We start from the raw sequence: 13,151 nt of genomic DNA on the forward strand, positions 1-13,151 counted from the left end.
AAAATAGACACCTGGGTTTTGCAAAAGCCAATGGAATAAATAATGGCTGGTCAGTGCACTTTATATTTCCTTTATAAGTAACCCATTAATACTTCTGGAAGTGGGAAAATGTTTTATTTCTAGATCTTAATAAATCCTGACCTTGTGCTAACCAATTCTTTTTCAGGGTCATTTGATGCATCTCTCCAGCCAAGGATGGCTCCCTGCTCCTTCAGACAGCAACAAGCAACAGCATCTCCCCATCTTTTCAAGCCTTCACCTGACCAATACCACCTGGGACCAAAGGACAAGGGATGTGATCATTTAACTGCTGGAACGAGAGCAGATCTGCCTTCGTAGAGAGGGGAGACAGAGACATAAGCCTTGTCACAGCACTTCAGGGGACAGATGGGATCTCAAAGGTTTGCCAAGGAACCCAAGGCTTCCTAGCAGCTTTCCCTTGCTGCCACCATACCAGTTACAGACTGCATGGTGTAGCAGAGGGCAAGGTACTTATCACAGAATCATTAAGGTTAGAAAAAAACCCTAAGATCATTGAGTCCAACCATTAACCTAACACCGCTGGCTCTACCTAAACCATGTCCCAAAGTACCACATCTACATGTTTTTGAATGCTTACAGGGATGGTGATTCCACCACTTCCTTGGGCAGACAGCTCCAATGCATGACCATGCATTAGGAAGAAATTTTTCCTAATATCCAATCTAAAACATGTCCTCTTGTCCTATTTCTTGTTACCTGAGGGAAGGGACTGAGCCCCCTTTGTCTACAACCTACTTTCAGGTAGTTGTAGAAAGCAATATTCATCAGTGCTTTATCACCTTGAAGGCATTAAATAAATAAATATAAAAATAGCACAGCTTGCACTTCAGCAGAGTATAAACAGGTATTTATAGAAGGAAGCCCCAGTGAAACCACATGCCCTTTCAATCCACTTCCAAGGCAAATAAACCCAAGTAATATCGAGGACTAGAAGTACATCAAGGGTATTTTCAAACAAACAGAAGGATACCAGCAAGGAGAAGCCCTGAGCTCCATCAGTCCCACGCAGCCACTCTGTTCAGGCGTTTCAGGGGGCTTGGCCCCTCAGCACTGCTGAGCTCTGTGCATCACACTCCTGGGCTCAAAGAACACAACAGCAATGAGTTCCCATTTCCAGGTCATTAGTATGGTGAGCCACACATCCTGGAGTCCTCGTGGTTAGCCGTGGCTGCTAATGCATGGCTGCTTCTCTCCCGTAGCCGTGCCAGATTGATAGTACTTTGCTCTTTCTTCCTGCTCCTGGTACATGGCAAGTTTCCAGGAGGAAGGAATGAAAGAGCCCTGATCACAGATTTCTTCTGAGCAAATAACCCTTACTGTGCACGTTCTCCAACTTGCAGAGGGGTTTGTTCATGCCCCTACAACTGCAAACAAATAGTTGGGGGGAAATAAAATCAGTGTATGATTATAGGCAAGTTTAGCCAAGGCAACATAGGACAGAATTAAGCCTCATCTGAAAGCAGGTCAGGGCTCTCATATATTATTTTTTTACCCCTTAAAGCTGGAGTGATAATTGCATGATGAAGGAGAAAAAACAAAACAAACAAACAAAAAAAAACAACAAAAAATAAATCAACAAAAGCAAAAAGACAGGCATCAGAGATATCTTTGCATGAGCTGGTCCTCTTGAATCAGAACTCTGGAATTGTTCTGCAATCGACTCAGCGGACAGTTGCCATCTGTTTATGGAAAAAAATGTTAATAACCCCCAATCAAAATCAAATGGGCAACTGCTTTAAGTACCTTTTAACTAACACTAAATTACAATGGAACAGCTCTGCAAGTATTTCTGAAATCCACAGGCACATCAGCAGTGCCAGCACTTTGATCAGGGCTGTTAGAGCAAATATCAAATGAACTGATAGTGATGTGATTTCTCAAACATTACAGAAAGCGTGGGCAGTGTTTATTTACTGTTCGTTCATTTCGCCCCCACCTCCTTGCTGTTTGTGCCTATTCAGAAACAAAACATATATATAAATGTGTACAGATGTACACAGTACCCACCACAGCAGACCCCATGAAAGCTTTATCCCCTGTGTTTTGTTTTCCTGTCCAAGGCAGAAATTCCATATGAATTCTCTGGTGCCCAGAAAGGCTTAAGGCACTTTCGTTGGTGCAGCATCACCTGAGCTGTCATTCTGTTTAGCTCCCTTATTTCCATGATGTCTGAAAAGGCATCTCCAGTTCTCTTCCCTCTCCTCTGGGTGAAACAGAGATCCAAAAGCTGCAGCACAAAAAGGGAAAATCCAGGCAGGCAGAGCTGTACACACGTGCCTGCATGTGCACAAAGAGGCAGCATGATCACATGCCTTATTTCTTTAGGAAATCAGATTAAAAATCAATTGACCCTTTGCCAGCTGTAACCAAGTCTGAACCATTAGCTGGTGCTGGCTCCACCTGAGGAAGAAAACCTCTTTTGGAGAATGCAAGTAGTTTTTAATCTCAGAGCCTGGAAAGCAGCTCATCTCAACAAAACGACAAGTGCTCTTGTCTCTGGATTTTCTCTAGCACCTTTCTCTGCATATCTCAGCTAACTCAATTTGTTTTTTATTGAAGCTGTGCAGCACCAGGAATACATCACACATATATGCACGAGCACACGTTCTTTATCCCGAGGCACTTGCAAATATAACAGAAAACAAGTAAAAGGAGAATATACTGAGCCCCTCAACCTCAGCATTTACACTGCCTCCATAGCTGTGCCATCCAAATGTTTTGTATGTCACAGAACTTTTCTGTGCCATTGTTGTTCTTTTATGAAATCTAATTTTTGTTAGTCCCAGGACTTGCATGTGGCTTTTTTATTATATCACAAAATTTCATTTCCTGTCATCTGCTGGGATTAAACTTTGATTGGAAGACACAGTTTACAAGACTTGTAGTGACAAGCTTGACCCCAGAAGGTGAGTTGTAAATCCTTTCACGTTGGGTGGGCAGTCAGGGAACGTGGAACACCGAACCTAGAGTTGGAGCAAGCAGCAACTGAGAGCAGGATGTCAGGCTCCTTACTCCCATGCAGAATAACACACCAGAAAAAAAATATTCCCCTGAGACACACAGTAAACCAAAGGATTCCAACTCCCAATTTCTTGTTTGGCAATACCCTTTTCTTTTTCCTACAATAATAAAAGGCTTTAAAAAGCATCTCAGCCCCCCTTCAGAATACATCACCCTTCAGCAAGCGGCTGCAGTCCATTTCTGCAACTTCAATGTGTCTCAGTTTTAACATTCACTTTTCCCAGTGGTTTTCCCTCCACTGCCTCTGTGTTGCCCCTGTAACACCACTTTTCACAAAAAGGAGCTTTGTTTGCCATTTCCCTGCCGCCTCCACCAGCCCAGCTCCAGCGATCTCCCAGCTCCCCCCAGCTGCCTCAGCCCACCCTCTGTTCCCTCCCAGCTACGGGAGCCAAAGCCGACAGGCGGCCAGAGAGGGTATCTGACCTCCGCCGTTCCGTGTTAATGAATGCCCTCTCCGGGGGGAGCAGGGGAAGGAGGGGGGGATGGCGCAGAGCCAGCCTCCGCAGGCTCAGCTGAGGAGCACAGCGCGTCAGAGCCCCTTTCAAAGGAGCTTTTGTTGGTGCCACCGCTCCAGCCCGTCGTCGGCACACTTGGCACCGCAGGCTTTCCCACCGCTTGGCTGCTGCTGGATCAGTAACTGGGTCGTAGGCAGAGCGGTGGCTCTGACAGGTCTCTGGTGCAACATTCCGAGGGTGTGCTACCAGCCAGAAGAGGACAAATATGGACACACCGTCCTCTCATAGTCCTCACCCAGTTGTTGTGCCTCAAGGCACAACAACTTTCTTTACAGCAAAGGCAACTGGGATGTTGGACACTTGGCAGCCCATTAGTCTGGTTCTAAGGCTGGTGGGCAATCCAGCAGGCTAGCCCAGGGGGCCTTCCAAACTCAACGTGACATCCAACCTTGCCAGTCCAAGTTCACCTCTCTCTAGGAAATAAACCATCTGCTTAACACTAGGAGAAGCAGAAGGAAAAAGATGTTCTCAGAAAGACTCATGAGGTGCTGTGGGTAACATGTCCAACACGAGTACACAATGTTCTGCATCCGTGACAAAAAACAACAGGAAAAACCTGCTCCTGCAGGCCTGCCAAGCTGGGATTTCAACAACAAGTGGCAACATATCAGCTGGCGGTGAACAGCTCCTGAATCAGGCAATGATGCACTTTCCCAAAAAGACTCAGGGTCTGGATTTTTTTTTTTCCTTAGTAAATGATAGCATGCTGGTCGCCATAAAGGACAGCTCCTGCCCAAGAACTGACTGATAACGAGGGACTCCGAGGAAAGCCTGATGCAAAAAAGGGAGACATAGGTAAAGCCTGGCGGTATAGCAGCTGACAATGATGTTAGGGCTAAAGAAAACAGCGAAGGTAGAAGAGAAGCTGGGGGAAAACGGGAGGCTCAGAGTAAGTAAGATCATGTGCTAGGGAGTCTGTCCACAGGGCATGAGGATTCTCAACCTCCAACAGGGAGCAGAGTTTGGGTAGTGTGAGTAGGCTGTTCATGGTGGTGCCTATGACATTTGTAACTCATTAAAGAGTTATCTCCCTCTTTTTTAAAAGATGCATTTAGCTTCTGTCAACTCCATCTCTCCAAGCAACATCAATAAAACTTGTAGAAACTTTGTAAGGTTGTGGTTTCATATCAGAATTGAAAGAAACACCGAATAATGAGGAGAAAAGCAGGCTTTTCTGGTTAAACAATTTTGCCTCCCAAAAATCATACACGCAAGGGCCCATCACAGCACCCCTCTGGTTTCTGGGAATGCAAAATATCCACTGACATCCTTATCCAAACACCTCTAAACACATACACACATCTGTTCACCAAGACTCATTACTCACATCAGGCTCACTTCACTCCTCTTTGATTCTTCCATTAGGGTCAGATGTTACTTTTCCTTTTTATATTTGTATCTCTAAGCTCCATCAGTGGCCCAAGCACTTCCAAAGTGTTCTGACAAATCCCTCCAGAAGGCACGTAACATCATCCCAGTTTTACAGATGGGGAAATTAAAGCAGAGACAGAGGTTAAGAGAGCTAATTGCCTATGGACACTGAGTCAGTAGAAGAGCTGGGAATTGATCCCAGGAACCGTGTCTTCCACTCCTCTACTCCACCCACTAGTCAGTACACCCCACCAGATGGTTCTTATCATCGGACATATGGACTAAATATTGCTAAGTTGGTGTAGAGGATTCACTACTTAATTAAATGTCCTGTCTTCTATCTCCATAGGATGCATAGGAGAAACTCCAGCCAGAATCCCATCTGGAGCCACTCAGGAAATGTCTACGTAAAGCAAACAAAGCCCTGGGCAAGCACAAGGAACATTCCCAAACCTACCAACCTGCCCTGCAGCGCAGACCACAGCAAGGGCAGGAAACAGGCTCTGACTCGGGAGCCTTGGGAGAAGCTCACGTTTGTCAAAGCCTGGCTTCGAACAGTGTATACATGAGCCACCAATTAGGCTGGGAACTACTTTGTCATGTGAAGGCTCTTCCTCCAGCCTTCACTGGGCACCACCAACGCTGCCCAACTGGAGATACCAGCAGAGTCACAGAAAGCAGATGGCACAGAATCATCTACTTCTGGCATTAGCTCTGTCACATCACAGAGCTGGTGTCAGCAGGACGGAGAGACCAGTTCTGCCTGGCAAATATCAGATGCCTTCTCACTTTCCAGTCACTATCAAGGACACTTGAATAAGTTTTTAAAAGTCATTATTCATGACACAGAAAAGGAAACCTTTCATCAGAGAGGCAGCAGAAAGAGACCTTCCACACCACTGCCTTCCCAGTATGGACATTGCAAACTGACAGCAGTGTCTCTGTCCTCACTCACAGACAGTCACAGAGTGGATGCACTTCCCTTTTCAACAGAACCCAGAACAATTTCATATCCTTCCGTCCCCCCTTCACACACTGTGCTCTGGAGCCAGCGCAGGGGAAGCCCATGCACCACCACGTCCACAAAACAGGTTTCACCCAAGAGCATGCTGCCCTGAGTACAACTCTCTCAACACATGGCTGGAGTGAGCAGGTTCAAAGCTCTTCTGGGCAGCCTGTAGATGCAGTTATGTACTGATAAGGAACACACATGCACCCTTGTGCCAGCAGAAGCACATACAGGTGAGAACCACCAGCCCGCTTATCTCCGTCACTCTGTCAACAAACTGAAGAGGGCTACGTTCTGTTTAGGAGGCTTTGCACCAGCATGGGCAATGTAGGAATGAAACCACAACACCTTTCCACGTGTGCTATAAGAGCCGGGCAATCCTGGAAGGTGCCTCCTGCTAGAGGAAAGTGACTGCACCTACCTTTCATCCCAAACTTGGACCGCCGACCATACTTGTTGATCATAATAAAGAGGACGACCAAGAGGACACAAGCAAAAGCTGCCAGCCCAACTGCTATGGAAACCTGGAAGGAAAAAGCCTTAGAGTCAAGAGAGAGGAATTTAGGAGTCTAAACTGGAAATATAGCACTTCCTTGCCCACTTAACCTTTCTGTAGGTTCATACCATCTGCTGCAGCTCTGTGGATATCAGCTATGGAGGAAAACACAAGCTAAACCAGAGGGCTCTGGCACAGCTTGGAAGGATCACAGGCTGTTTTCAGGACTGGGAGGTCTGGGATCTTCCCATCAGTGACACTGTCTGGCAGCAGTTCTCCCCAGACCCTCCATCCATATATCTGCAGGGAAGAAGGACCTCTGCTCCAATGCCTGCGCTCATCACATCCCAAGCCTCCGTTTCTGACATCAGCACTGTGCCATGACCTTACAACACCAAGGCTATACAAACCTCAGCTGGGAACACACAGAAGCAGCAGAAAATTCTTTAGAAAGAGCAATTCTGTCTCCATCTAAACATCCTTCAGGACAAAGAGTGAGGAAAAATAACATAGCACAGAAAGAAAATAGAAAAAATTAAGTAGAACTGAGATTTTTTCCCCCTAAAACATCTGGGTTTCCAAAAGCCTCTAATGGTTCCCTATTTATTGTAATTTTTAGTAGTAAATATTGATACTACAGCATTGTCCAAGTCCTCCCCTGGAACTGTGATTCCACTGTGGCAGTGTGCAAGCAGAGGAAAGAAAACCTCCTTGCCCTAAAGGGTTTACAATCCCAGGCTTATTTTAATATTTATGAATATTTATTCCTTCAAGTCTTTGCTCGAGATACTTTTATTGCATTGATATAAACAACAATTTCTCTGGCATTTGTCCAATTGTTCTGTACTGGGTCTTGTGATGCATTTAGACCTTGCTTCCTTTTACAAAACTGCATTCTGCTGTAATAGAAAATACATCATTTAACCAAGAAAAAGTAATTTCATTTTGCAACCCTTTCCCCGTTCTCGGTACATTTGTTATGATATTTTTAAATTTTTATTTTAGCACACACTATTTTCATCCCCAGCTTGTTTTCTGTGTTTTATATTTAATAATCAGTGCACATTATTACTCCAGCCTTACTGTTCAAAGCTTTCACTTCAGCTGGATGAGAACTGAAACCACTGTGGACTGAGTTTTGTTTGTTCTGGTGGGTTTCAGTATCTTAAAACTTTCACATAATTAGAACAATTGTGTAACATGCTAATTTTTCTTTTTCTACCTGGATTCTGCAGAAGAAAGACAATGTTGAGATCTGATAAGCCCTAGGCTTTCTTTCCTTTTTCATTTTAGGCATGCCCTGCACAGCAGGAGGGAGGGCAAACAGTCATTGACAGAACTGAACCAAGCTAAATCTGTCCCTCACCCTGCAAAACTTAACAGATCAATAACAGTCTGAAAGACACGATTGCCTGTTTGTTTGTTCTCTGGGTGCTACTTTTTTAGAGTGAGAATTTCTGACCCTGCCAGCAGCGACTTCATAGGATACCTTGTTTTCCAAGAGCTCCCAGGTCCCACACTGCAGACCCAAGAGGATCAGATGGTTCATGTCAGTATTTTACCTGTCTGACACACAAGCCACAGAATCCTTCTGATTGCTGCCTTGAGTCATAAAGGAAGAGATTTTCCTTGCAAACACTCAAAACAGCAGAGGAATACAAATATTGAGTCATCAATTACAAGGAATGCATGCAAAACAGTTCTGTAGAGCAGAGACCAGGACTCACCCCAAAAGTGTCCTCTTCTGGTTTGTGGGTCACAGTGATTGGTGGGGTGGGACTCACTTCATAATCCCCGACTGAAACCAAAACACCAAAGAGAGAAGATTCAGTGTGGCTCCCAGGGGACTCCCAAGGCACCCAGCACATTCCAATGGCCCGACCTAATGAGATCCAGTTCACCCCTAAAAGAGGCTGCAACTTTCTATTTCAGAAGGCACAAATCAACCATCAGAGAGTTCCTTGTGCACATCAGCAGAGAAAACACAGACCAGCACTATGCTGATGTCACTCCAGACTTACAAATGGGAAACATGGGAGCCTTGTGTTTCAGAGTGGGTACCCTCCACTCTTGAGCCATCTCCTAGTTTTCAAATATCTACTGGGCTAAGTAGGATTAAAACATGAGTGCCTTCAGCAGAACTTGATCAGAAGAAACAGTAACTTGGATGCTTTTTTGGAATTTTTTGGGGGGTTGTTCTTTTGGGGAGATGTGGGAAGGATGTCTTGTGGAAACACTACAGAATTTGATTCCTGTTTCTCGTCCCAGTCCACCCTAGAAAGATGTCACTGGGGACTGGTCAGCCTGCATCTAGTTAAGACCCCCTTTGCTACACCACAACCAACCACCATTTCCTTTACAGGACCTTCTTCAGGACATTACTAGATGGAAATGAACATCTCCTGGTCTCTAGAGATTACTCAGTTCATCAAAAGCTCCCCAGACACTTTGCTCATTTGTGGGGAAGGCAGGGCTTTGTGCAACCTCCACGAAACTGCTTCTGGCTTCCTGATTTTTCCTCCAGGAATATGTAAATCACAGAGGAGCAGGAGAAAACCACAGAAACAAACCAGCCACAGTATGTAAAAGGCAAGGAGACACTTACTTGAGACAAAGTTGTCTGTACTCTCTGTGGAAAGGACAAAGAGAGAAGCAACACAGTCAGCAGCACAGCAAAAGGAGAGGGGTCTCATTCCCAACCCACCTCAGACACATTTCACCACCCCACAGAGCCCAGGAAACCAGCTTTTCGTATTTTTTCCTCTTGGGCAACTGTAACTTGAAACTGCAGTGTATGTGCCAGCAGGACATGCTGGAGGTCAGGATGGAAAGCCCTGGGCTGAAAGAGGAGGGGAAGGATACTACTGTGAGGCCAACAAGGAGAACAAGTGGCAGCACACTAACCACTCTTTTGAACGATTGTTAAACAATCCTGCTTTCAGCAGGCGAGCAAAGCTCAACAGACACACAGGACTGGGCAGGATGGAGGTGGAGTGGAGAGAAGCAGATTTTGCCTTACATGGCAGTGTTCACCCAAGGACAAAGTCCTACAAGGATCAACTCCCATAGAGGAGAGCCCAGCTTGGGGCAGGGGTTTAGAGGAGACCTCCTCTGACCTCCTTTTCATGAACTGTTCATAGCAGCTAACAGCATCTGAACGGGACAAGGAGGCTGTGGCTGCCCTAGAGATGCCTCTTGCCCGAGACAACCATGCCAGTCCCTGCTGTCAGCCTCTTGACTGCTCCAGTCTATTCAGGAAAGCTCCTTCAGCTCCAAAGGTGGCCGAGGCCCCAGACAATGAGGTCTAAAGCCCTCGGTGACACTCAGTTTACACAGTGTGAGAATAACATCAGCTTTCAATTCACTCGCCCATGTAAGAAACTGAGCCCGATATTAACTGGAGTTTACACAGCTTTGCTGGCAGAGGGCTCCTGCAAGGATGCTGAAATGTTCATGCTGAAGCATTGGGTGAGTTTTGGAAGGGAAGCATAAAACAATCCCCGGGTGACAAACACAGCTTTCCAAACCAAGGGAAAAAACCTGAAAAAATATTTTTGTTTCAAGTTGAGCAGAAGTGTAACTTTCCTTGGCTTTTTCTACCAAGAGGGGGGGAAAAAAAAGGAAGAAATATTTTATTTGGAGACCTTTTTTTTCCTATTAAGGCAGACAGAGTCTAGTCATAAAATTCTTGCTGCTTCTACACTTTCTTCTTTCCATTTTTTCTCTCTTGGACTAAGCAAATTCAACAGAAATCCACAAAAAGGGTTTCTTTGGTCTTTTTTCCAGTAAACACTATTTTTCAAAGTATAAAAAAATAACCAAGAAACTTCAGCCAGCTTGAGTTCTGTGGGAAGTTCCCAAAGCACTGAACACTCATCACAGGTACACTGATCTTTGCGGATTAAATAGGGAGATGGTAGCCTATGGCAGAGATACCAATGACAACATGCAACAAGATTTTTAGAGGATATGACACAAATCTGTTCTGGGAGCCACTGCCCTTTCTCCTACGTACCCAACATCAGAGAGAAGGGGGATATGACATGTAGCATATATCTCCCAGCTTCCATCCAGCTTCTAACAGTACCTTGCTCCTCTTGGCCTGGAAAACTTCAGTGTGGCATGGTACCAGCAAGAGGTTTTCAACTAGGGGGTTCTAAAATACATGGTCACAGATCATTTTCTATGCTGACAGGAAGTCTTCCAGGCACTACACTTTCATTAATTAATTAAGACTAATAACCTTATCCTGGGTACTGACAGCAAAGTCCTTGCACATTTGAATTGCTGTGGGCAATGAGGGCTTCAGTGAATCACACTGGGGAACCTTCAATGTGTGGCATTTTCTGAAGGAATCTACCTTCAAATGGGAAATTATAAACGTCAACTGCATTGAGTGTATATGTCAGCTGTGGTAGTGGACAAAGCAACAAGCTTCAAGGAAAGTAAATTACATCCTGCATTGTGCTGACAGGGGCTGCCAGGGTGAGGAATGGCTTGGGACTTTGGATCAGAAGAAATAAAAGAAATGGGTCAGCTCCAGCTGAGAGATGGTTCAGGGGCAGTAAGCACTCCACACCAACAGTACACACAAGGCGTGGGTGAAGATGCACTCACAAGGGCAGTATTTTACATTCGTGTCACACAATCCCATTCTCCCAGAGCCCCTAGCATGAGATGGTCTTCAAACATCACCGTGCTTTCCCACATCAAGCATAGCTCAGATACATTTCCAAAATCAGCTCTCCAGAACAGCATATCTGCCACTCTTTTCTGCAGATCCAGCATCTACTTAAGAGCTGTTCCCATTTTACAGATGGGGAAATTGAGTCACAAAGGTGGGACCTGAGAGAGCTGAGACTGCAAACCTGTCTGCTTCTCCTCACCCACCTACATTTGATAAGCTGCTCTTCTGCCCTGACAGAAGGAAACATAAATAGGTCAGATATTCAAACAGGGCAGCATCCTTGAAGTCAGAATACAAATTTTCCACTCCCATCCATATCAGCTCATTTGTTCAATTGTCAGATCTTCAAGGCAGAGATTTGGGTTTGCATTTATGATATTTGACCTGCGGGAAAACTCTGCGTACATATATGGTGTGATATAAATAATAAATGAGAGTACCGTTGGTATTTTTCTATATTTAGCAAACGCCCTATTTTGCTGGATTTTCTTGGGCTGCAGGGGCCAATTTAGAGCTGCCACTTTCTCATGGCATCATTCCTGAAGGCAGCACAGATCTTAACTCCATGATGGCCAGTGTGGTGTTGCAACATCAGAGAGCAGACCAAGACACTCCTGTAAAAAGCAGACAGGCCACTACAAAAGTCTCTGCTGCACTCCCAAGAGTTGGATCTTTATGTCCTCAAATGCTTTTTATTTTTTTTATTTTTTTATTTTTTTTGCAGCTAAGCTCTGAGTCACCAGAAAGTACAACAGGGAATTCCAAGCAATCAGTTAAGAAATGCCAGCAAACTGATGCAAAGTGACTAATTGAGCCGTTGCATCTTTTGTAGACCTGTCATCCTGGAATTGCACATACCGCATTCAGAAAGAAAACAACCCTGACACTGCTACATCCAGCTTTAATCATTTCACAAATGCAAGCTAGAAGTAAAAAAATGGAAGAGCTGCATCACTTCAAAGGGCTTTACTTTCTATACCTTATAACTATCATGTAGCAGAATACTTTCTCTCAAAAAAATTGAGCAACCTCTTTGGGACACCCAAGAGGAGATCCAAAATAATTGGCCAAACTTACATCCTATTCCCACTGAAATTCCTAAAGATCTTTAAAATAAATAAATAAATACACTGCAGAATATATTACAAAAACAAATTTATCTAAACCAGTCAGTATCTCTCCCAGCATTAAAGAGTTGATATGACACCAAAATATACTTGAGCAGGAAAATCACACTAGTCAGAACAGGTTTCCAGAGTTCACTTCTTCCAACCTGATGCTCTAACAAAGGCCAGCTTGGGTTAAGGCCTTGTTTAGATGCAAGGATTACTGTCAGGGCCACAGTAAAACCTTCAGATTGCAAGGAACCCTAACGACATAAACTGAATATCCTACCTGGAAAGGGTTTTTCAAGGAAGTGTCCTTTGATAGTTTGGTTGGCTGAGCCCAGCTGGTTGGTGGCCACAATCGTGTAGTTGCCATTGTTGTAGTGAGTGGGGTTGTCGAAGAGCAGGCAACCCTCAGACACTTCCCCTTGCTGGTATAACTCCACGCGGATGATCTCTGTCTCCCGGAGCACCTGGCCGTTGTGCAGCCAGTGAAGGGTGGGAACTGGGTTCCCTTGCACTGCAAACGCAATGCAGTGGTCCAGGTGTCGCACCGGCTCCTCCAGAGTAAGGATGCGAGGGGGATCTAGCAGAGAGAAACATGGCAGGCTCACAGCACACCTCCACCCCACGTCATGGCTCTGTGCACCACGGAAACTAAGGTTACTGACAATCTCCAAAATCCCTTGTTCCTTCTACTCTTCCCAGTGGGTGTCTGCAAAGAAGGAGCCCTGTCACAAGAACCACTCCACACTCCCTGAAAGGAGGATCTGAGCCAGAGCCATCTCTCCTGGTCTTCTGAAAAGAGGGACAAATTAATGGTAAGGATGGTCCTTTCACCAGCCCAGGAACAACTAAGCTTGGAGTTATCCAGTCCACACACTTATTGCTGCTCTCCTCCTCC

General features: G+C 45.1%; 1 protein-coding gene across 2 annotated transcripts in view; it reads right to left on the bottom strand.

Annotated features, from left to right (window-relative positions):
• The window catches only part of NTRK3 (neurotrophic receptor tyrosine kinase 3), a 209,089-nt gene that overhangs the window by 130,368 nt on the left and 65,570 nt on the right, over positions 1-13,151 (bottom strand). For both annotated transcript variants that reach the window (XM_032700246.1, XM_032700247.1), the window contains exons 8-11: positions 12,537-12,833; positions 9,060-9,083; positions 8,182-8,252; positions 6,380-6,482 (exon numbers count right to left, since the gene is read on the bottom strand). In XM_032700246.1, coding sequence (XP_032556137.1) covers positions 6,380-6,482; positions 8,182-8,252; positions 9,060-9,083; positions 12,537-12,833 — 495 coding nt within the window. The remainder of the gene's footprint in view (positions 1-6,379; positions 6,483-8,181; positions 8,253-9,059; positions 9,084-12,536; positions 12,834-13,151) is intronic.

The sequence above is a fragment of the Chiroxiphia lanceolata genome, chromosome 12 (genome assembly GCF_009829145.1).
Source record: "Chiroxiphia lanceolata isolate bChiLan1 chromosome 12, bChiLan1.pri, whole genome shotgun sequence".
NCBI classification, from domain to species: domain Eukaryota; kingdom Metazoa; phylum Chordata; class Aves; order Passeriformes; family Pipridae; genus Chiroxiphia; species Chiroxiphia lanceolata.